This window comes from Sorex fumeus, unplaced genomic scaffold (assembly GCF_029834395.1).
Source record: "Sorex fumeus unplaced genomic scaffold, SorFum_2.1 ptg000127l, whole genome shotgun sequence".
In the NCBI taxonomy this organism is placed as follows: Eukaryota; Metazoa; Chordata; class Mammalia; order Eulipotyphla; family Soricidae; genus Sorex; species Sorex fumeus.
This window is the reverse complement of record NW_026606184.1, coordinates 332,134-355,033: the sequence shown is the minus strand read 5'-3', so window position 1 is coordinate 355,033 and position 22,900 is coordinate 332,134. Positions and strand designations below refer to the sequence as shown.

Genomic DNA, 22,900 nt, shown 5'->3' with positions numbered 1-22,900 from the left:
TGCTGGGCCCACCTGATGGGGGCCATAACGGGGCTCCTTCCTCCCCTCCCCACAGTGCTTTCCTTCTGGAAGCTCCCGGCCAGAATCTCAACCTTGTGGGCTGCACATCTGGGCCAAAGGCTTCTGTGTGGAAGGGTAGAGCCGGGCCTGGAGGCACTGTCATCCCATTGGTCATCGGTTTGCTCCAGCCGGCACCAGTAACGTCTCCATTGTGAGACTTGTTGTTACTGTGTTTGGCATATCGAATATGCCACGGGGAGCTGGCCAGGCTCTGCCGTGCCGGCGGGATACTTGCCGGGCTTTCCAAGAAGGACAGAGGAATTGAACCCGGGTCACCTGTGTGCAAAGCAAACGCCCTACCCACTGTGCTGTCACTCCAGCCCAGGGCCTGGAGGCAGTGTCCTAAAAATCTCTCCCACGTGCTTGGTCACGCTCTCCTCCCGTGTCCTTCATTCCCACGCTGCCTTCAGGCCACCCCCGCCCTCCCAGAGGTTCAGCTATTGGGTGGCTGCGAGCCAGGACAGAAGCCCGGCATGGGGCCTCTTGGGACAGCTGGACTTTGTGGGCTCTGCCCCACAGTGCTGCGATTTGTACCCGGGGCGCCCAGCAGCCTTCTCCAAGGTCCTGCTTTGTCCAGGCCTCTCTCGGGTCCCCTGTAAGTGGGTCACGGGGCGGTTCCGTCCTGTTCTGGCAGACTTTCTCTCCCACACTGCTTTCTACGGAAGACTACGCAGAGGTGGGGTCACGCTTCTGGGTGTCCGAGTGTCCGGAGAGTCCAGACCCCTTGTAGCCGCACTTGGCCAGGGCACAGCCCACGGATCTGAGCGCAGGGAGGGGGTCTGGGGCTTGAGACTCCTGGGAGGTGGCACTAGGAACATCTGCCTTGGGTCTCATCTCCATTCTTTTATTTTTTCTTTTTGGGTCACACCAGGCGATGCATAGGGGTTCCTCCTGGCTCTGCACTCAGGAGTTACTCCTGGCAGTGCTCAGGGGACCATATGGGATGCTGGGAATCGAACCTGGGTTGGCCGCGTGCAAGGCAAATGCCCTCCCCGCTGTGCTATCGCTCCAGCGCCCTCATCTCCATTCTCGTGGGTCTTTTACAAGAAAACACACAGCTCCTTGCTCATCTTGATTTTTTTTTTTGTTTTGGTTGGGGGGCCACACCCAGGCATGCTCAAGGCTCACTCTTGGCTCTCCACTGAGCGCTCATGCCTGGCCAGACTCAAGAGGGACCCCCTTTGGGGTGCTAGGAACCCATAGGGTCACAAGGCAAGCACTTTATTATTGGAGCGATAGCACAGCGGGTAGGGCGTTCGCCTTACACGCGGCCAACATGGCCGACCCGAGTTCGATTCCTCCGCCCCTCTCGGAGAGCCCGGCAAGCTACCGAGAGTATTCGATATGCCAGACACAGTAACAACAAAGTCTCCAATGGAGACGTTACTGGGCCCGCTCGAGCAAATAGACGATCAACGGGAGGGCCTTTTACCTTTTTAATTTATTTATTTATTTTTAAGTAGTAGAATTTGATTTTTCAGTTATAGTCAGGAGTCATATACCTACTTATCTAGGTAGTTTAAACTGTGTGCAGTTACATGGGGCCTTAATGATAAAGTTTGCATTTTTGTCACTGTCACTGTTTTCCCGTTGTTCATCGATTTGCTCAAGCGGGCCCAGTAACATTGTGAGACTTGTTACTGTGTTTGGCATATTGAATACGTCACGGGTAGCTTGCCAGGCTTTGCCATGCGGGCAAGATACTCTCGGTATCTTGACGGGCTCTCTGAGAGGGGCAAAGGAATCGAACTTGGGTCGGCCGTGTTGGCCGCATGCAAGGCAAACGCCCTACCCCCTGCAAGCACTTTATTTTTATTTATTATATATTTTTTTGCTTTTTGGGTCATACCCGGCAATGCTTAGGGGTTACTCCTGGCTCATGCACTCAGGAATCACTCCTGGCGGTGCTCAGGGGACCCTATGAGATGCTGGGAATCAAACCCGGGTCGGTCGCATGCAAGGCAAACGCCCTCCTCACTGTACTATCGCTCCAGCCCCAAGACAAGCACTTTATTTATTTATTTGCTTTTTGGGTCTCACCTGGCAATGCACAGGAGTTACTCCTGGTTCGTGCACTCAGGAATTACTCCTGGAGGTGCTCGGGGGATTATATGGTATGCTGGGGATCGAACCTAGGTCGGCCGCGTACAAGGCAAATGCCCTACCCGCTGTGTTATTGCTCCAGCCCTATTTATTTTTTAAATAAATAGATTTTATTTGGAGGGTTTTTAAGGTGTGGAAGGGGTGGGGGGGAGAAAGAGAGAGAGAGAGAGAGAGAGAGAGAGAGAGAGAGAGAGAGAGAGAAACACACTCAAGAGAGAACACGGGCTTCTCCAAGCGGAGAGAGCCCCTACACACATCCTCACATTAGACACAAAAACATGAAAGTCCACATCTCAAGAGGGGAGATGCGGGCGACACAGGTGCTCGGGCACCACATGTGCTCGGCCACGTGGGCGCAAGCAGCACATGGGCTCGGGCATCATATGCCTGCCAAGGCAAGCACTTCAATCCCTGGACCATCTGTGTAGCTTGGACTAGGCTTGACTGTAATCCCAAATGAGGGCTGGAACGATAGCACAGCGGAGAGGGCGTTTGCCTTGCACGTGGCCGACCCAGATTCGTTCCCTGGCATCCCATAGGGTCCCCCAAGCACCGCCAGGAATGATCCCTGAGCGCAGAGCCAGGAGGAACCCCTGAGCATCACCGGGTGTGACTCCCCCCAAAAAGGAAAAAAATCACCCAGTGTCCACACAGGGGGCAGTATGGGCACAGAGATCCCCCAGGCTCCTTTCTGGCCACTTCTACCCTGATGTCCGCCCGGCCACCACCACACCCACCATCTCCTCTGCCTGCTAAACCGTCACCCCAGCTTCTAACTTGTCCCCTTGGCTTTCTCCTACTTGAGGAAGGTGTGCTGGGACTTATCTTGCCCCGAGAACATTCCTTTCTCCCTCATTAACCGGGTTTCCTCATCTTGATGGGCGGTCCCCGCCTATGCCCTGGCCTTCTGCCACCACGGTGAGCAGGCAGGCCGGCCGGGCAGTAAGGCACCAGCGTCAGGTCCTGTGTCCCTGCCTTGTGGGCAAGCGCCCCTTCTCCAGCCAGGCTGGTGCACACCCTCTAGGCCCTAGTGACTTCATTCCTTCGCAGCTGAGTCCTACTTCACTGTTCTTGAGGTCTCTCCGGACTTCCAGAATCATCTCGTGCTCCCGAGCAATATCCCACTAACAATATTTTTTTTTCTTTTTGGGTCACACCCAGCAATGCACAAGGGTTATTCCTGGCTCTGCACACTCCTGGCGGTGCTCAGGGGATGCTGGGAATCGAACCCCCATCGGTCAGCCGCCTGGAGGGAAAACACCCTACCGCTGCTGTGCTATCACTCCAGACCCTCACATTTCAATCTTATCTGCCTTGATAATTCACAATAGGCCCTTGTCACCTCTGTTGACAAGGCAGTAGTGGCCTGGGCACAGGGCTGCTCTGGCCTCTTGGGGGTCAGCGCTCGTCCAGATGTGGTGCCATGGTCACTCGCTCTAGCAGGGCCCCTGCTCTGAGCTGCTTCCAGACGCTTGTACCTTTTTTTTTTTCTTTCACAAGAATGAGAAGAATGAAGATTCTGCACTTCTCGGTGCCTGAGCTGACCTCCCTCCAGCTGAAGGAGCCGGGAACGCACCAGGCAGATAAACCAAAAGGGATGGAGCAATTCTTGAAGGACACAGGGGCGCTCTGCCCCCTCGGCCCTGCTCAGACCCTTCTTTATGGGCTGCAGACACAGATGGACACATTTTATTGCCCCTCTTGTGGATTCCCAGGGCGAAATGAGGCCTGGGAAAAAGTTGGGAAGAGTTCTCACAAATGTCACCAGACAGGTTACATTGTATCTCTTCCAGCTGTCAATCCCCTTATCTCCCTCAGGGATTAGGGACGCCTCCTTCTGCGGTCACAGATGGAATCCGAGGGTTTTCCCCGACTCCCAGAAAAAAGCACCCGAAGCCTGAGACTATTGTTTGAAAGCCAATACAACGGAAATCCAAGGGCATAGATGTTCTTGCAGGTGGCGGCAGGAGCCGGGAGCTGGTGACAGGCAGAAGGGGCAGGTTTTCGGGGCTAGAGTGATAGCACAGCAGGTAGGGCGTTTGCCTTGCACACGGCCGACCCGGGTTTGATTCGCAGCATCCCATAGGGTCCCCTGAGCACTGCCAGGAGTTAATTCCTGAGTGTAGGAGCCAGGAGTAACCCCTGTGCATCTCCGGGTGTGACTCAAAAAGCAAAAAAAAGAGGGGGCAGTTTATCATATTAATGAGCGAATATCCAACGGTCAAAGGGCTGAGCCAAGGCTCTGGGGGTGGGGGAGGGGAGGAAGACCCCCCCCCCCCCATGTTCTATCTCCAGCACCCCATGGACCTCAAGCCTGTAGGAGACTCAAGCACTTCTGGGGCATCCCCAAAATTAAAAAAATATAAAAATGAAATCCTAGTCAGGTGGTCAACCCTGGTTTGACCCCCAGCACCACGTATGCTCTCCTGAGTCCACAGTGAGGTTCTTTCTCTCTTTTTTCTTTTTGGGTCACACCTGGTGATGCACAGGGGTTCCTCCTGGCTCTGCACTCAGGAATTACTCCTGGCGGTGCTCGGGGGACCCTATGGGATGCTGGGAATCGAACCCGGGTCGGCCGCGTGCAAGGCAAACGCCCTCCCCGCTGTGTTATGGCTCCAACCCCCCACTGAGGTTCTTTCGGTGGTGCTTAAGGAATTCTTTCGTGAACCTCAAGTGGGGAAGACGTCAGACTCTAACTCAGCGTTGGAATTTGGAGGGCATCAAAGAAGGGCAGAAAGACAAGTCAGCGCAAGTCTCGCGCAGGGCAAAAACCCAACAGACAAACACAGCACAAGAAACCAAGAGAGAAACAGCAAAGTACAAGAAGTCAAGCAGAATTTCACACCATGCAGGTTCTGAGCCCTCATGGGCAGCGGGTGTGTGTGGGGGGGAAGCCTGGAAGTAGACATGAGTGACTCTGACCAGGGTCCTCTGAGGCCCGAAACAGGACATCTGAATAAGCCAGCGCTTGATCTGCGTTGATCAGATTAGCCGAATTCTAGCATCTGATAAAGCACCAAACCAACATGCGGATGGGTCGTATTTAAATTGGTGGGGACGGGGACAGGGTTGGGAGACCCCGCGGCATTTACCTGGTGTGTGGGAGGCCCTGAGTTCCACCTCCAGCGCCCAGCCTCCCCCCCATCTCCCAATTGTTTAAAGTTTATTTTTTTTGGTTTGGGGGCCATACTTGGCACTGCGCAGGGCTGACTCCTGGCTCTGTGCTCAGGGATCACTCCTGGCAGGACTCAAGCGACTGTGGTGCTAGAGATGGAATCTGGGTCAGCTGCTTGTAAGGTAGGCGTCCTCCTCTACGTCCCCTGCCCTCCAACCCATCCTCCTGTTCAGGGAAATCCCAGAAAATTGCCACCATGCAGGCAGGCTGAACCCAACCATTTGCCCAAAGTCAGACTGCCCCAGAAACTAGGTTTTTTTTTTTTTTTCTTCTTGTTCCTGTCCATTCGTGGTGATGTTCAGGGGATGACATGGCAGGAGAGAGCACTCAGGACTCCCACATAAAGCATGTGATTTTTGGATCACCTCCCTCCCCCAGACTAATCTCTTGATATTCTGTCTCGAATCCTCCTGGTGTGAAATTCTGCTTGATTTCTCCTACTCTGTTTTCCTTCTCTGCACCCTCAGCTCCGAGAGACCAGACTGAGTCTGCAAGTTCTGGAGATAAGTCAGTGGGACTCAGAACTTTGCATGTGGGTGGCTGGGATCATTCTAGAGTACCATAAGCTCCCCCCCAAGCACCGCTGGGGGTCATCCCTGATCTCAGAGCAGAAGTTCCCAAGCACTCCCAGGTGTGGTCCAAAGCCGAAACAAAAACAAAACCACCCCTATTTTCTATTTGCATTAGTGACTGGGCAGATGGAAAGATTGCAGGAAGGCTGGTACCAAAGGGAGGGATTTGGTTATCAGCAAGACAGTGGGACAAGGTCGAAAGGAGGCCGGAAGGACGTCTAGGCGAGACCTTCCAGGTCTTATCTCATAGATTACCTCGAGATGCTGATCACAAAACTCTAGGGCAACTGGGGTAAGACCTTGGGGACCCTCGCAGAGTCGCTTCACAGAGAGATCCCAACCTCTTAGAACCTCTGAGACTTATGCCAAAAGCAGGAAGCAGGTTTTTATTTTTGCTTTTTGGGTCACACCTGGCGATGCACAGGGGTTCCTCCTGGCTCTGCACTCAGGAATCACTCCTGTCGGCGCTCAGGGGACCATATGGGATGCTGGGAATCGAACCCGGGTTGGCCGAGTGCAAGGCAAACGCCCTACCCGCTGTGCTATTGCTCCAGCCCCAAAAGCAGGTTTTTCAGAAGAGAAAACGAACAAACACAACGGCCCTGCGGTGCTCTGGGCCTGAGTCTCAGAGTTCTTCAAGCCAATTTGAGCTTCTCCCCGAAATGCCCTGTTCCCTCACCCCTTTGCTCTCCCGGATTTCCTGCTCTGCCCAGCTCTTTCTAGATGTTAATTTTCTTTAAGATGTTAAATTTCTCACTCAGGTGAGAGACTCGTGAGTGACCCCCGAGTTCCTTGGTGACGCCTCGGCAAAATAAAAGAATGCATGCATAAATTAAAAAATGCACAATAACATAAAAGAATGCATAAATAAAAGAATGCATAACATAAAAGAATGCATCAAAAAATAAAATAAAATAAAATAGAAAGAATGCATTTGTATCTGTCACCGAAAGCCCCTGTCCGGGTCCCTCTGTGCTGTTTGGGGGTGAAACCCTGCCTTCTCACCTGCGTTCCCCTCGCGCGTCCCATACCCACGGCGAAGAAGGCGGCTCTTGGACTTGCCTCATCCCGGCCGGGGTCCCCGACCCCCAGCCCCGCGCAGTCCCCAGGACCCCGGGACCCGCGCACAGCCTCACCTGCAGAAGGTGAGCAGCCCTGCAGATCGACAGTCCCCGCGGCCAATCGGAGGCGCCCGGCTGCAAGGGGGTCCTGGGCGGGGTTGCACCTGGCCGCGTGAGTCATTCGGTCCGGCTGCCGCGCTCTTCGCCAATCGGACGCGGGGGCGGGCCCGGCGGCCGTGCTCTCCGCCAATGGGAGACGGGGGCGTTCCCACCGCCAACCGCGCCGAGCCAATCGGACCCAGGGGGCGTGGCCTCACGGGCGTGGCCTCGCGCGCCCCACCTGGCGACCGCACAGTCGGGGCGCGGCGGCGGCGGGCGCGTCTCTCCCTCGGGGTCCTCGTCGCCATGGGGTCGGGGTCGCCAGCCGGGAGGCGGCGGTGGCTGTTCTTCACGTCGGTGGTTCTGTGTGAGTTCTGGGGGTCGGGAGGAGTCGGCCGATCGCGCCCTGGACCCGCGGGATCGAGGAAGGGGCGCCCCGGGACTTGGCGACCCCCGCGCGCGTCTGGGTGTTCCCGGGCTCGCCCCTTCCCTTCCGCACCCCGTTCCGCGCTGCTGCCCCCCAGTCGCGGAGCTGGGACCCCCCTAGCTGTCCTCCCGCGCAGGGCCCTCCTGCGACCCCCGAGAATAACGGGGAGGGCTTGGCCCGCGCCCCCAGACCCCCTCCCCACGTTTCCGTGCTGCTGGGCGCAGGGCCTCGCGCGCGGCCTCCGGGCCAGCTCCTTCGCCGGGGGTCGGCCCTCTGCCTCTCCCCGCCGTCGCCGGACCCGGAGAAGGCTCCCGGAGGTGGCCGCTGGCCCTCCCGGGGGTGTCCCCGGCGTCCCGGGTTAGGGGGGCGGGAGCAAAGTCCCCGGCGATCGGGTTGGAACCCGCAGCGCCTCGGCGCGCACTCGGCCGCCCGCACGGAGTGCGTTGACCCGGGGCCCCTCCCCGGGGAGTCTCTGCCCTTGGCTTGGCCTGATCCTTCCAGAAGCCGCCTCGCCCTCCCCTGCCCTGCAGGGCAGCCCGTGCCTTGGTGAGAGCAACTTTTCCTGGCGGCCGGCCGGCGCGCACCTGTCCGCGTGCGCGCGTGGGGGCCGGGGGACCCCCCTACCCCCCCAGGGAGGCGCAGGAAATCTCCGGCTCCCGCGGGCTTTGTTTGGCGGCTGCTGAGGGTGGAGTCGCCTGGCCTGGCGCGCTCACCTCTCCTTTGTCCCTTATCAAAGCTCGGCCGGCCGGAGCCCAGGGCAAGTCCTGTCCCCCCACCCCCCCACCCCCCCCCAACTATTGTCCCGAGAAGGAAACGTCCCGGAGACGGGAAATGGTTTTTGCAGACGGACCCGGGCCTGGGATGGACGCGGACCCGCTGGTTCATCCCTTTCCCGCTCTGCCCTCAGCACCCCCGGCCGCCCAGAGTGACCCGAGGCCACAAGGCCCCTCCACCCCCTCCCCTTCCCTCCTCCTCTTTCCCGTCCCTCCTCCTCCTCCTCTCCCTGCTTCTTCCCTCTCTCTCAGCCTCTTTCTTTCTGTTGTTGTTGTTGCTGGGGATGGGTTACCTGTCCTCAGGGTAACCTGGTGGAACCGGGCATCTACTGCTAAGTTCATACCAGTTCTCTTTGAAACTATATATATATATATATATATATATATATATATATATATATAATTTTGAGGGGGGATAGGGATTTGTTTTTCTGGCAGTGATCCCCTGGCCCTTCATGCATGCAAGGTGGGAATTCCACCACACAACCACCTTCCGCCCCCATCTTTTGAGACACAGTAACCCTTTTGCAGCAATAAGAACTGAATAACGGATATTCTGTGCTGGGGGCTGGATTTGGGGGGAGGGTCTGAGATGGGAGCCCTAGAAAATTTGGAAAGTCTCTGGAAATGCCATTCCTGCGGGTGGGGAGGTGTGATTCGCATGCACCCCCGACCTCCCCTGCCCAGGGGAGCCGGCCAGCCGGGGTAATGGTTGCAGGCATGCAGGAAGGGGTCATTAGCGGGCAGCCACCACCCCAGCTATTAGCCTTTGGGTCAGCCAGGGTGGGGCAGTGCAGCCTGTCCTGGTAGGGGGGTCAGCGGATGAGGAAGGAGGGACCCTGAAAGGAGGGGCTGCCCTGCGTGAGATTTCCCCCTCCCCCACTTGAGTGGCCTAGTCAGGAGACCCAGGCCCAACCCGGGAAACCAGGCCCAGGGACCACCCGAGCTGGGTGGGAATGCCATGCGGGTCACCCGCCTCGCCCCCGAGTCTTTGTGGTGGTGGGGAGGGGCGGGTGAGTGGTCAGTGGGTGACGCAGACGTTCAGCGTCGGGGAAACTGCTTTTTAACCACTCTGGAGAAAGGGGAACAAAGGCTGAAGCCTGTCTGGACCTCTCAACCACTGGAGTTTCTGGGGTCTGCCCCGTCCCCCACGTCTGCGGCAGCCTGGTTTCCTGGGCACGTTCTTTCTAGCTTCCTGGCTCCGGGTTAGACTTAGAATTGCTGTAACCATGAGTCACTCCCTCTCTGAGCCCTCTCCTCGGCGCCCCTGCTCTCCAGTGAATTGACTCCCAGGAAATAACTTCCCTGGAAACCTGAAGCCCGTGACGGGGCACTGATGGAACCAGGAACTGGGCCCTGGAATTCCAGTCCTGGTCACTTTCGCTTCCACCGAAACTCCCTGGGCTTCTCTGTGTGGGGAGGTCCCTGCCGGCAGATGGCGCTGGGGGGGGTGGGGGGGCTACGTCCACTTAATTCCACTTTCTATGGGGGGGTGTGGACGCCAATCATGGGGTCTCTTTGCTTGCTGAACCCCCTGCCCCATTTTTTCTGCAGACATTCACCTGTCCTTGTCTCTGGAATTTTTTTTTTTTTACACCTGCTGCTGTTGGTCTTACTAGCTTCCCTTCCAGAGGGAGACCCTGGGATTGTGTGTGTGTGTGTGTGTGTGTGTGTGTGTGTGTGTGGTGGGGGGGGTGTGGGTGGGTGGGTGGGTTTCCAGCCTTGAGCTTCAGGTCATATTGTCTAGGACTCCCCCATAAGCCAGGCTGCATCCAAAGTCCGGGCTGGTGTCAGTGAGTTTTCCTGTGTGGGGGAGGAGGAAGCAGCTGGCGGAAGTTGGGTGCCAGGCCTGGAGAGCCCGGGGCTGGCCGCTTTCCCTGCGGGGGAGGGGGAGGAATTCAGCCGGTCCGACTGGAAATTCCGCTACCAGAGGGAGCCAGAGTTGGGAGCCCGCAGCCCCGGAGCCAGGAGCTGGAGGCAGGAATCCCGCAGCCTTTGCATAGAACTTCTGTCCCTTCTGGCAGCAGATCCAAGTCTCTGAAAGTGCTCCCGGGAGGACTGGCCACCCCCACCCCCACCGAGGGGCCCGCAAAACCCCCCTCCTTCCTGCCTGTGCCATCCTGCCCCGCCTCCCACTGCAGGGGGCAGTAAAGCCCTCGGGAGAGGTGGGGGCAGGGTTAACTGCCTGGCCAGACCCGCTGCCCATCCCCAAGCCCGCCAAATTCTGGACTTCTGGGTGCTGAGCTCTGCACCTGAGGGTGAAACCAGCCATGGGGTGGGGTGTGGGAAGGCAGAGGTGGAGGGACCCCCTGGTGCCTTCCACCTGTTCTTGGGTTCCTGGGAGACCCCAGTGCAGAGGAAAGTGGGATGAGCTGGGAAGTCGAGGCAGCCTCTCTCTCCCCACCTTAGAAAAGAATTCCGAGTCCTGGCGAAAACAATTCTAATAATTAACAGGAAATGAGAGAGAGAGAGAGAGAGAGAGAGAGAGAGAGAGAGAGAGAGAGAGAGAGAGAGAAAAAGACTCGGTTTGTTTTTGTGTTTGGGGAGTGCTCACAGCTTTACTCCTGGCCATGAGCTCAGGGATCACTCCTGGCAGGGTTTGGGGGATGGGACCGGGCTTTGGCCACTGCCAGACCCCCGCCCCTCCCCCCCCAGACCCCGCCTTACCCCTGTGAATCTCAACAAAGGTTTCTCAGTAAAGCAGTGAGCAGCTGTGTGGGAATGTGTTCTGGGCTGGCTGGTCACCTGGAGCCTTCGCCCTCTCTCGGATCAGCTCAGCCTCGCTTCCCCTCTCTGGCCCCCTTGGCTCCGTCTGGCTTCTCCGGGCCTCTCTCCGGTCCCCAGGGGTCCAGGGCCGCCATGCCGCATCCTCCAAGGACCATGTTTGTGCGGCGATAGAGCTGGGAAAACACGTCTGCGCTGAGAAATGCTGCATGTTCTGTGTCGGATGGTGGGAAGATGCTCAGGGGGTTCCGGAAATAAATGTTTGTGGCCGGGATCTCGGAGAACTGTGTTGTGTGGCCATGGAGGGGCGTCCCTGAGGGACGGTGCACATGTGCGCTCAGCAAAACAGTTTATTTATTTATTTATTTTGCTTTTTGGGTCACACCCGGCAATGCACAGGGGTCACGCCTGGCTCTGCGCTCAGGAATTACCCCTGGCGGTGCTCAGGGGACCCTATGGGATGCTGGGAATCGAACCCGGGGCAGCCGCGTGCAAGGCCCACGCCCTCCCTGCTGTGCTATCGCTCCAGCCCCAGCAAAACAGTTTAAAGAGATTTTTTTTTTTCTTTTTGGGTCCCACCCAGCAATGCTCAGGGGGCTACTCCTGGCTCTGCACTCAGGAGTTACTCCTGGCGGTGCTTGGAGGACCCTATGGGATGCTGGGGATCGAACCCGGGTCGGCCACGTGCAAAGCCAACGCCTTACCCTCTGTGTTATCGCTCCAGCCCCCTTAAAGCGATTTCTTGTTTGGTGCCTGGGCCACACCTGGAGATGCCCAGGGGCTCCTGACTCTGTGCTGGTTAGAATCTGGGGCAGAGCAGACCCCCTAGCCCTCTCTCTGTGTTACCCCCTTCCCCATTGGCTCCAAACGACCCCCTTTCTCTAATATCCTGCACCTAAGCCAGGGCCCTGCATCACCTGTGCAGATGGGCATGTGTGCATTTCTGTTTTCTTCCTCTGTTAAGTCACAGGGCTAGAGCGATAGCACAGCGGGTAGGGCGTTTTCTTTGCCTGCGGCTGACCCGGGTTCGATTCCTCCCTCCCTCTCGGAGATCCCGGCAAGCTACTGAGAGTATCCCACTCGCATGGCAGAGCCTAGCAAGCTCCCTGTGACGTATTCGATGTGCCAAAAACAGCAACAACAAGTCTCACAGTGGAGTCGTTACTGGTGCCCGCTCGAGCAAATCGATGAACAACGGGAGGACAGAACTACCACAGTGCTATTAAGTCACACTGTGCTCTCCTTGCCTCACAGTTCCCCGGCTGACCCTTGGTTTTGTTTTCTTAAAAAAATCACAGGCTTCTAGAACGCGTTCCTAGAAGTCGGTGAAAGTGCGGTTTGTCTGGGGAGGGGCCCCAAGGAGCGAGGGACATTTGAAGAGGCTCTCGCAGGACCAGGACGGATGGAGTTTCCGTACTTGTCTCCAGGTGGTGTGGTCCAGCGGCGTGGCCGGCGCTCGGACTTGCAGAACTGCATCCAGCTTGGAGCTGCTCTCCGGAGCGTCGTGCCAGTCTCATCTGCTGCCGGCTGGTGTCTGAAAAAAAATTTCTTTTTAAAATTTTTTTATCTTTTTGCTTTTTGGGTCACACCCGGCAATGCACAAGGGTTACTTCTGGCTCTGCACTCAGGAATCACTCCTGGCGGTGCTCGGGGGACCCCATGGGTTGCTGGGAATCAAACCCGGGTTGGCTTCGTGCAAGGCAAACGTCCTCCCCACTGTGCTATCACTCCAGCCCCACTTTTTATTTATTTTTAATTTTTTTATCTTTTTAAATTTTATTTATTTGATTTTTTTTTCTTTTTGGGTCACACCCGGCAATGCACAGGGGTTACTCCTGGCTCTGCACTCAGGAGTTACTCCTGGCGGTTCTCAGGGGATCCTATGGGATGCTGGGAATCGAACCCTGGTCAGTTGTTTGCAAGGCAAATGCCCTACCAGCTGTACTATTGCTCCAGCCCCTATTTATTTGATTTTTTAAAAGTTTTTATTAGTGAAACACCATGAGGTTCAGTTGTAGACTTACAAATTTTTCTGCTTGGGTTTCAGTTATACAATGATCCAGTACCCATCCCTCCACCAGTGCCCATTCTCCATCATTTATATATATATATTTTTTAATTTTTGTTAGAGAAACACCATGAGGTGCAGTTAAAGATTTACAAATTGTTGTGCTTGGCTTTCAATTGTACAACGATCTGAAAATTTAATGAGAAACTCGCCGATGGCAGCGTGCGGGGAAGCCGGTGGCCAGCAGCTGCACTCACGTGGCTTGCTTTCGGGCGCTGTTCTGGGACTTCTAGTTGTTCCTGGTGGCACTTGGGTGTGTGTGCGGGGAGGTTTGGGGGCTGTCAGTGCCAGGGATTCAACTCGGGGTGTCCCCCAGCGCCGCCTGAGCCCTGTCCTTTATAAATCACATAGTGCGAGTTTCCTGCCTCTCCTGTGCTCCAGGAAATGGGGTTCTCTCTCAGGGGCCTCCCTGGGGAATGCGCCCACCCCCCCTTCAGGACCCCCTATGGCCAACGGTCACCTCTCACCTTCCATCACCCGCCCAGGGGATGGATGGCTCCTTTGGTCCCTCCCCGCCGGATGCTCTGTGGAAGTTTCCTGTTATTTATTTTCTTTCCTTCCTCTGTATCTTCGCCTTTTGTTTTTGCTTCTCCATGCCGATTCTGTCCTATTTTGGTTTTTCCTCCTGCAGTCCGCACCCTGGTTTCCCTGGCTTTTACTCTCTCTTTTTGGTCTGGGGTGTTGCAGGGACCAAGCCCTGCAGAGCTGGGAGCCAGGCAAGCATCCTATCAGCCTACCAGTACTCTGCTCTTCTGCTCCGTTCTTTTTCTTTCTTTCTTTCTTTCTTTCTTTTTTTTTTTTTTTGCTTTTTGGGTCACACCTGGCGATGCACAGGGGTTCCTCCTGGCTCATGCACTCAGGAACCACCTTGACGGTGCTCGGGGAACCCTATGGGATGCTGGGAATCGAACCCGGGTCGGCCGCGTGCAAGGCAAATGCCCTCCCTGCTGTACTATCACTTCAGCTCCTTTTTTTGGCTTTTTGGGTCACCCCCAGCGATGCTCAGGGGTTACTCCTGGCAGAGCTTGGGAGACCAGATGGCATGCCGGGGATCGAACCCAGGTTGGCCGCGTGCAAGACCAACGCCCTCCCCGCTGTGCTGTCGCTCCAGCCCCTCTTCTGCTGCCTCCTTGAGTTGAAACTCATTTTAATTTTCTCTTGGGGCCACCCAAAGCGATGCTGTGCACTCGGGAATCTCCTGGCGGTGCTCGGGGGACCATGTGGGATGCCAGGATCGGAACCCAAGTCAGCCACGTGCCAGGCGAATGCCCTCCCCGCTGAACTTTGCGCTCGGGCTTCCCTCTTGTGGCAGGGGCACGGACGGCGTGAGGTGATAAGCAAACTTGCCTCCAGCTCTGGAGGGCATCGTAGAGGCTTGTGTGGGTTCGTGTTGATTTTAGCCTGTTTATTTTTCCAGGGGCCGCACCCTGTCGGGCAGGGCCCAGCGGGGTCAGCGTTCAGGGCCGTGGGCCACACCAGCGATGAGCTGGCAGGTGTGGTGCAAATCTTGAACTCTGAAGCCTGTGCTCTGCCTCTCACACCCTTGGGGAGTCGGGCACGGTGCCAGCCTCTGTGTTAGGGCGTGACGTAAGTCTCATGTGAGACATGCCCGCTGCGGGCAGGAGCTGGTGGCCCGGGTAGGGTCCTCACTCTGCCCCCGTTAGCTCCGTCACCTGGAGACAATGACTTTTTTTCTGGGCTCCCCCCGGGAAGGTTCTAGAAATGTCGTCTACTGTGTCGGAGGCTGGTGGGCTTGACCTCGGGGTCCCGTGTTCCCTTTGCCACCCCTCCAGAGTTGGGGTCTGGTGCTGGGCTCACGCCTGAAGACCGGGCAGGTGGGGTCCCTTAGCAGAAAGAGGGGCGCTCTGGTGGGTGCCCCTGCTTCCTTGTCTGGAAGCGCCTCTCTCTCCTCTGCAGGCCCTGCCCTGTGCAGACAGACCTGGGCCAGCGGGAAGGAGGGGGGAGGCGGCGGTGGGAGGCGCCTTCCCTGTTGTGCAACGTCCCTAACACCGCCCAGCTGATTGCCCAGAACTGGAATAACAAACCAGCCCTGTCTCCTGGGGTGCCCGGTTCCTGTCTGTGGAGAGTCAGGGAGTGTCGCCCTGGGGTGGGGCCACGGAGGGAGGGGCACGGAGGTTGGCGCTTGGGGGAGTGGCCGAGAGTTTGTTTCTGTGTGAGCGCCTGTTCTCCTGCGTGATGCAGTGCGTGGGGCTGAGGCTGAGGGACTCAGGTGGGCTCGGGGACCGAGCCCTGGTGAGCCTGGGGCCAGGCAAGCACCTGCCGGCGACACTGTCTCTCCAGCCCATTCCCTCCCAGCTCTTCTGCTCCCTTTTTTTTTTTCCTTTTTGGGTCACACCCGGCGATGCACAGGGGTTCCTCCTGGCTCTGCACTCAGGAATCACTCCTGGCGGTGCTCAGGGCACCATATGAGATGCTGGGAATCGAACCCGGGTCAGCCGCGTGCAAGGCAAACGCCCTCCCCACTGTGCTGTCGCTCCAGCCCCTTCTGCTCCCTCCTTGAGTTCAGACTTTTTTTTTTTCCTTCTTCTTGTGTCCCTGCATGGCGATGCTTTTGAATCATGATGACTCCTGGAATCACTCAGGAATCACTCCTGTTGGTGCTGGGGGACCGTATGGGATGCCTGGCACGGGACCGAACCCGGGTCAGCCCCGTGCCAGGCAGGGCTTTTGCCCCGTGGGGTTTCCCGTTTGCTCAGTTTGGACCTGTTCAAATCTCATTTCACACACGGACTCCCTGGGCCCTGAAAGTCTCAGTGGGCTGGTCCACCCCGTGAGGGTTGGGGGGGGCCTGGACCCCTGTGGGATGGACGTGCACAGGCGAGCTTGGGGCTTTGGGATCATGGGTCACGCCAGGGTAGGGCTGGCCCCGGGGGTCAGTGGCCTCAGTTGGAGTCAGTGTGAGGAAGAGCTGACCAGTCACAGACTGGTTTTGTTTAATTAGAAGCTGCTCTGCAAGCCCGCGTCGCAGGTCAGTTGCCGATTACTGTGCCACGATGCTTGTTGGGGTGCTGGCTCCCCTGGGACCTGGGACCTGGGGCTGGGAGGGGACTGTGGGAGAGCTGGAGGGGCGTGGCCTGCAGCGGGGAATCTCTGGGGGCGGGGCCTGCAGTGTGGGACTCGGGGGGCGGGGCCTACAGTGTGGGAACCTGGGGGCGGGGCCTAAGTGTGGGACTCTGGGGGCGGAGCCTGCAGTGTGGGAACCTGGGGGGCGGGGCTTAAAAGTGTGGGAATCTCTGGGGGCGGGGTCTATGGTGTAGGAATCTGGGGGCGGAGCCTATAGTGTGGGAATATGGGGGCGGGGCCTAAGTGTGGGAATCTCTGAGGGCGGGGTCTATGGTGTAGGAATCTGGGGGCGGAGCCTATAGTGTGGGAATCTGGGGGCGGGGCCTAACTGGGATTATTTTGGGGCGGGGCCTACAGCGTGGGAATCTCTGGGGGCGGGGTCTATGGTGTAGGAATCTGGGGGCGGAGCCTATAGTGTGGGAATCTGGGGGCGGGGCCTAAGTGTGACATTATCTGGGGGCGGGGCCTAAGTGTGGGAATCTCCGGGGGCGGGGCCTAAGTATGGGAATCTGGGGGCGGAGCCTATAGTGTGGGGATCTGGGGGCGGGGCCTAAGTGTGGGAATCTCTGGGGGCGGGGTCTATGGTGTAGGAATCTGGGGGCGGAGCCCATAGTGTGGGAATCTGGGGGCGGGGCCTAAGTGTGACATTATCTGGGGGCGGGGCCTAAGTGTGGGAATCTCTGGGGGCGGGTCCTAAGTGTGGGAATCTGGGGGCGGAGCCTATAGTGTGGGGATCTGGGGGCGGGGCCTAAGTGTGGGAATCTCTGGGGGCGGGGTCTATGGTGTAGGAATCTGGGGGCGGAGCCCATAGTGTGGGAATCTGGGGGCGGGGCCTAAGTGTGACATTATCTGGGGGCGGGGCCTAAGTGTGGGAATCTCTGGGGGCGGGTCCTAAGTGTGGGAATCTGGGGGCGGAGCCCATAGTGTGGGAATCTGGGGGCGGGGCCTAAGTGTGGGAATCTCTGGCAGCGGTACCCACAGCATAGGTCAAGGTGGGGCTCTGGGCCATGGGCTGGTTCTCATGCCTCCCCCTTTTTTCTCTGGACATGGGACTCCGTGGCTCGTGGGGACACTTTCTCCAAAGCAGGACCTATTGACGAACTGGGCTTTGGGCGGGACATGGGATCTAGGTCCTATTCGGGGTTGGGGAGGCAGAGAGAGAAGACAGAGGAAAGCGGGGGACCCCTGCCCCTTTCCCCGGAAGGGACGGAGTGGCGTCTCCCCAGCATCTGCCTCTGATGTGCCCTCCAGGCTGTGTGGCCACGTGCCGGGGCTCTGTGTATACGTCACAGCCGGAAGTCCGTGTTCCTGAGAATAGTAGTGAGTTGGGGTCTTGGGAGGTCGGGCAGGGACTGGGCGGACTCACCCCTGCTGGAGTTGGGAGTGTGGTGGGGGCTGTGTCCATCCCGTCCTCTCCTCCCTGCACGTCCTCCCAACATCCACAGCTGCCACCCTGACCTGTTCCTACTCCGGCTACTCGTCTCCACGCGTGGAATGGAAGTTCACCCATGGGGACGTCACCAGCCTTGTCTGCTATAATAACAAGATCACAGGTGAGATGGGCCCCCCGGCAGCCCTGGGGGGGATGGGGGACGCTGGGATCCAGGAGGTTTTCTGGGTACCCCTTGCTGGCTTCTCACTGCACGCTCCCCCTCTGCCCCCACAGCTTCTTATAAAGACAGAGTCCGCATCACGACCTCCGGGATTGCCTTCACGGAGGTCACCCGGAAAGATTCGGGGATGTACACCTGCATGGTGTCCGACGGGGACGGCAACACGTACGGGGAGGCCAATATCCAGCTGATTGTGCTCGGTGCGTACCCCCACCCCCCTCCACTCCCCCCAGCCCCAACTCAGGGCCCGCTGCCAGAGCAGGGGGCTTGCCAGAGGGAGTGTGGGGACCCCCTGCCCGCCACCCCAGCACTGTCTCTGCCTCCAGTGCCCCCGTCCAAGCCCGTGGCACATGTGCCCTCCTCCGCCACCATCGGGAACCGTGCTGTGTTCACCTGCTCGGAGAAGGAGGGGTCCCCCCCGCCCGAGTTCTCCTGGTTCAAGGATGGGATCCTCATGCCCAGCGACCCCAAGCACAACCGTGCCTTCAGCAACTCCTCCTACACCCTCAATCAGAAGACGGGGGAGCTGGTACGTGAGGGGGTGTTCTCTCGGACCCCCCGGAACTCCTTTGAATACCTTTCTTTGTTGTGTTGGGAAAATTTGGGGGGATAGAGGGGGTCACCCCTGGCAGTGCTCGGGGGCTACTCTTGGGTCTGCTCTCAGGAATTTTTCCTGGTGGTGCTCGGGGAACCATATGGGGTGATGAGAATATAACCTGGGTCAGCTGTGTGCAGGGCAAACACCCTACCCACTATGGCTCCAGCCATGCGTTGGAATTTCTTTATTTATTTACTTGCTTTTTGGGTCACACCCGGTGATGCACAGGGGTTCCTCCTGGCTCTGCACTCAGGAGTTACTCCTGGCGTGCTCAGGGGACCCTATGGGATGCTGGGAATCGAACCCGGGTCGGCTGCATGCAAGGCAAACGCCCTCCCCGCTGTGCTATCTCTCCAGCCCCCTGTATTGGCATTTATTTCAGGGGGGTTGAGCCACTCCTGGTGGTGCTCAGGGATCACTCCGGCCAGTACTCAGTATGTAGTGCTGAGAGTTGAGCCAGTTTTCAAAGTCGAGTTGTTTTTGGTTGGCTGGGGGTTGGAGTCCTGGAGTCCCGAGTCCCACGCTCGGGCTGAACTGCTTCCTGGACAGAGCTGGTGGCCCAGCCAGCAGCCAACCTGCCTCTGCCTCCAGGTCTTCGACCCCTTGACGGCCTTCGACTCGGGGGACTATTCCTGCGAGGCTCGGAATGGGGTGGGGTCCCCCATGGTGTCGGAAGTGGTGCACATGGAAGCCGGTGAGTGGCCGGGCGCAGGCGCGCTTCCCACCCGGGCCTGGGCTCTGGGGACTTGGTGGGGCTCAAGAGCACCTGACCCGTGTCTGTCCCCCAGCGGAGCTGAACGTTGGGGGCATCGTGGCCGCCGTGCTGGTGACACTCATCCTCCTGGGGCTGCTGGTCTTCGGCGTCTGGTTCGCCTACAGCCGTGGCTACTTTGACCGTAAGCGCCTCCACTTCCTGATCGCCCTGCTTTGGGGGTGCTCCCTGGGCTGTGCTCCCTGGGGGTGTGGCGGGGGGGGGGGGGGAGGAATACCTGACTCCTCACCATCCACTTTCTTCTCTTGCAGGAGCCAAGAAAGGGTGAGTGAGGTGGAGGATCAGAGCCGTCTCCTTCATCCATCCCTTTGCGAGCTGCTTCTAGAACATTCTCAGCAACGGCCTCTGAGGGCTGGCAGGGGGTGGGGAGTTGTATGGGGGCTTTGCTGAGGGTCTCGCCTCTCTGACCTTTTCCTCAGGACCCCTGGCAAGAAAGTGATCTACAGCCAGCCCTCGGCCCGCAGCCAGGTGAGCTGGGGGGCCAGTATGTTGAGAGGAATGTGGAGGTGGGCGGAGCTTTGTGGGGATGGGCGGGGCATACAGGTGGGTGGAGCCTTGAGGTGAGCTAAGCCTTGTGGAGGTGGATGTGGCATGCAGGTGGGCGGAGCCTTGTGGGGATGGGCGGGGCATGCAGGTGGGCGGAGCCTTGAGGTGAGCTAAGCCTTGTGGAGGTGGATGTGGCATGCAGGTGGGCGGAGCCTTGTGGGGATGGGCGGGGCATGCAGGTGGGTGGAGCCTTGAGGTGAGCCGAGCCTTGTGGAGGTGGGTGGGGCCTGCAGGTGGGCGGAGCCTTGTGGGGATGGGCGGGGCATGCAGATGGGTGGAGCCTTGTGGAGGTGGGTGGGGCCTGCAGGTGGGCGGGGCCTTGTGGGGATGGGCGGGGCATGCAGGTGGGTGGAGCCTTGTGGGGATGGGTGGAGCAGATGGGTGGAACCTTGTGAAGGTGGGTGGAGCGTGCGGATGGGTGGGGCTGGCGGGACTTGTCCCCACTGTGCGTTTGTTGTCTTGTCTCCCCAGGGGGAGTTCAGGCAAACTTCTTCCTTCCTGGTGTGAGGCGGCCTCCGCCCTCCGTCCTCTGTCCACCTGCTCAGGTGCTACTGGGCTTTGGCCCGCAGCCTGGTTTCGCACAATGACGTCTCACTTCCTGCCTTAGCTAGGATGTCACACCTCCCTCCTCCCCCCATACCGCTTCCTCTTCTGACATCACTGTGGACTTGTCCCCCGTGGGAATGGGGGACCGAGCTGCCCGTGGACCCCCGCCCTCCACAATGCTGGCGGGGGTAATGGGTGCTTAGCAAACGTCTGCCTTGGGGGCTTCGGCTGCTTCCCCCCATACAGCAGGGGCACCCGGGACCCCCCTGTCTCAGGGAGGCCGCGCCCTGGTCTGGAGGGAAACGGGGGCTGCTCTGGGCTTCTCAGCCTTCTGGAACGCCCCCCGCGGAAGGCGGCAAAGGGACCAGCCACAGCTCAACCTCTGGCCAGCGTTGGTCTCGGCTGCAGCTCATGGACAGACCCAGTGAAGATGTGTCTTCAGATGCTGGGGACGTGTGCCCTGATTCTTTCTGAGCGTGTGTGTGTGTGTGTTTGCGTGCGTGTGTGTGACTGTGTGTGCATGCATGAGTGTGTGTGCAGGTACGGTTGCGTGTGCCTTTAGGTGACTGTTTATTGAAAATAAAAATCTTGGTTTGTCAAACTTTCTTGTGTGTTGTTGTGTGTTGTTGGAATGGGGTGACGGGCTATTTATTTTTGCAGACAGTGAGCCCCCCTCAAACTCTGCATCCCAGACCCGCCCCTGCCACCTGACTCTTCGATTAGAGAGAGCTCCTGTTCCCACCAGGCAAAAATGTGCAGCTCTCGGGGGTGTGGGGGCGACTAAAGCCTCATGGGAAGGGGGGCGTTCTGGTCCGTCCTTCACGCCCTACCGAGGTCACCAGTTGCCCCCCACGAGCGGCTCTCCAGCACGGCCACGGCCCCAGAAGCACAAGGACTTAATGCAGAACCCGGCAGCTTGGAGCAGAAAAGTGAACGGACTATGCGTTAATCCAGGCCATCATGTCTGTCCGGAGGGGAAAGGGTGTTGCCCCATTCGCCCTCTCCTCTCTGGAAAGAAAGATGGCGGCCGCATGGGAGCCTTGTGGACGGCAGGTATGAGCCGGGGGTGTGGGGGCGACTAAAACCTCATGGGAAGGGGGGCGTTCCGGTCCATCCTTCACGCCCTACCGAGGTCACCAGTTGCCCCCCACGAGCTGCTCTCCGGCACGGCCATGACTCCAGAGCACAGAAACCAATCTCTTAATTATCTGACTTTCAGGAGAAATACTTCCAGGGTTAATAAGTAAAGTAGCGGAAATCTAAAACCAACATTTAATTCTTGAACCCAGCTGTAGAAAGCAAATCACTTCACAATGCTTTTTCAGCATGTCTGATTTGGGGGGGTGGTAAACTAAATAATAGTGGTGCATCTTTTATTGAAACAATGAATCTAATCAAAGCAGATAGAGTGTTAACTAGAATTCATCTGCCTCGCTGGCATTGGGAGGGGTGGGGGGTGGGGTTTTATTGGGGTTCTTCGTGGTAAAAAATAAGCATTGGTAAAGGGAAAGGTGTTTGATGTTTGCATGACCGAGACCTAAACCTGAAAGCTTTGTAACTTTTCCCACAGTGATTCAATAAATAAATAAATTATTAAAAAAATGTGCAGCTCTTCCCAGAGCCAGCCAAGGCATGCCCATGCCATAGACCATTTCCAAACTGCTGGACGGTAGAAAGCTTTTTTTTTCTTTTTTTCTTTTTTGGCTCCTGGTGGGGGCTGGGTGGGTGCCTTGCAATGTCAGGACCAGACGGAGGTGTCCTGTGTGCAATTAGGACACCTAATTGGCCCACTTAGCATCTCTCCAACCCAGAGAGAACCTACAGTTTTTTTTTTTTTTTTGCCATGTGTGATGGAACCCAGGGACACACTTGCAAAGTGCAGAGAACTTCATCCCTGCCCTCTGGACATGATAGGGACAGATTGTCACTGCCTGTCTTGCTGCCTCCTTGGTATTGATACCCTCAGTTTGATTTCATCAGATGGATAGAATAATAAATTCCATTTAATAAACAGCCTAGGAGCAAGCATCCTTGCTGGCTTCTCCCCCCAGGGCACTGATTTCCTAACAGAATTGGGGCACCCCTTCCACAAGGGGTTCCTAAGTAAAGCAGACTGCAAGCTACCAACTCAGGGTCCCCTGCTACTGAAACGGGAAATGCTACTTAGGAAGATAAAGACCATGGCTTGGAGGCCAGCCACACACGCTAGGGGAAAAGGCAGCTCAGATAGAGAAGGGAGCACCAAATAAAGGGTGTTGGGAGGATCCTCCCAGGATGGGAGAAGCATGCTGAGAGTAGACTATAGACCTAACATGATTGCCACTCAGTGCCTCTTTTGCAAACCACAACACCCAGAATGAGAGAGAACAAAAGGGAATGCCCTGCCACAGAGGCAGGGTGGGATACTGGGATCCGTGGTGGTGGGAAATGGGCTCTGGTGGACGGATGGGTATTTGGTCATTGTCTAATTGAGACCCAAGCACAAAATTTGTAAGTCTACAACTGTACCTCATGGTGTCTCACTAATAAAAATTAAAAAAAAAAAAAAAAAGGGCTGGTGCTTCTGTCCGCACAGCCTGTGGGTTGGCTTGGACTGGGGGTAGCACCTCAAAGGTGAGTCTGGATTGGTCTGGCCCAAGGGGATGGAGGGCTCGTCTGCTTGCAAACTCAAACTATCAA

General features: G+C 57.5%; 1 protein-coding gene across 1 annotated transcript; it reads left to right on the top strand.

Moving 5' to 3' along the window:
• The first annotated feature begins 7,336 nt into the window (after positions 1-7,336).
• F11R (F11 receptor) lies at positions 7,337-20,814 on the top strand. The gene is made up of 10 exons (XM_056137844.1): positions 7,337-7,437; positions 17,398-17,466; positions 17,592-17,699; positions 17,813-17,959; positions 18,086-18,288; positions 18,949-19,051; positions 19,146-19,253; positions 19,381-19,393; positions 19,549-19,597; positions 20,147-20,814. Exons 1-10 carry the CDS (start codon positions 7,377-7,379, stop codon positions 20,180-20,182), a joined length of 897 nt encoding a protein of 298 aa, XP_055993819.1. The 5' UTR covers positions 7,337-7,376; the 3' UTR covers positions 20,183-20,814.
• The last annotated feature ends 2,086 nt before the right edge of the window (positions 20,815-22,900 follow it).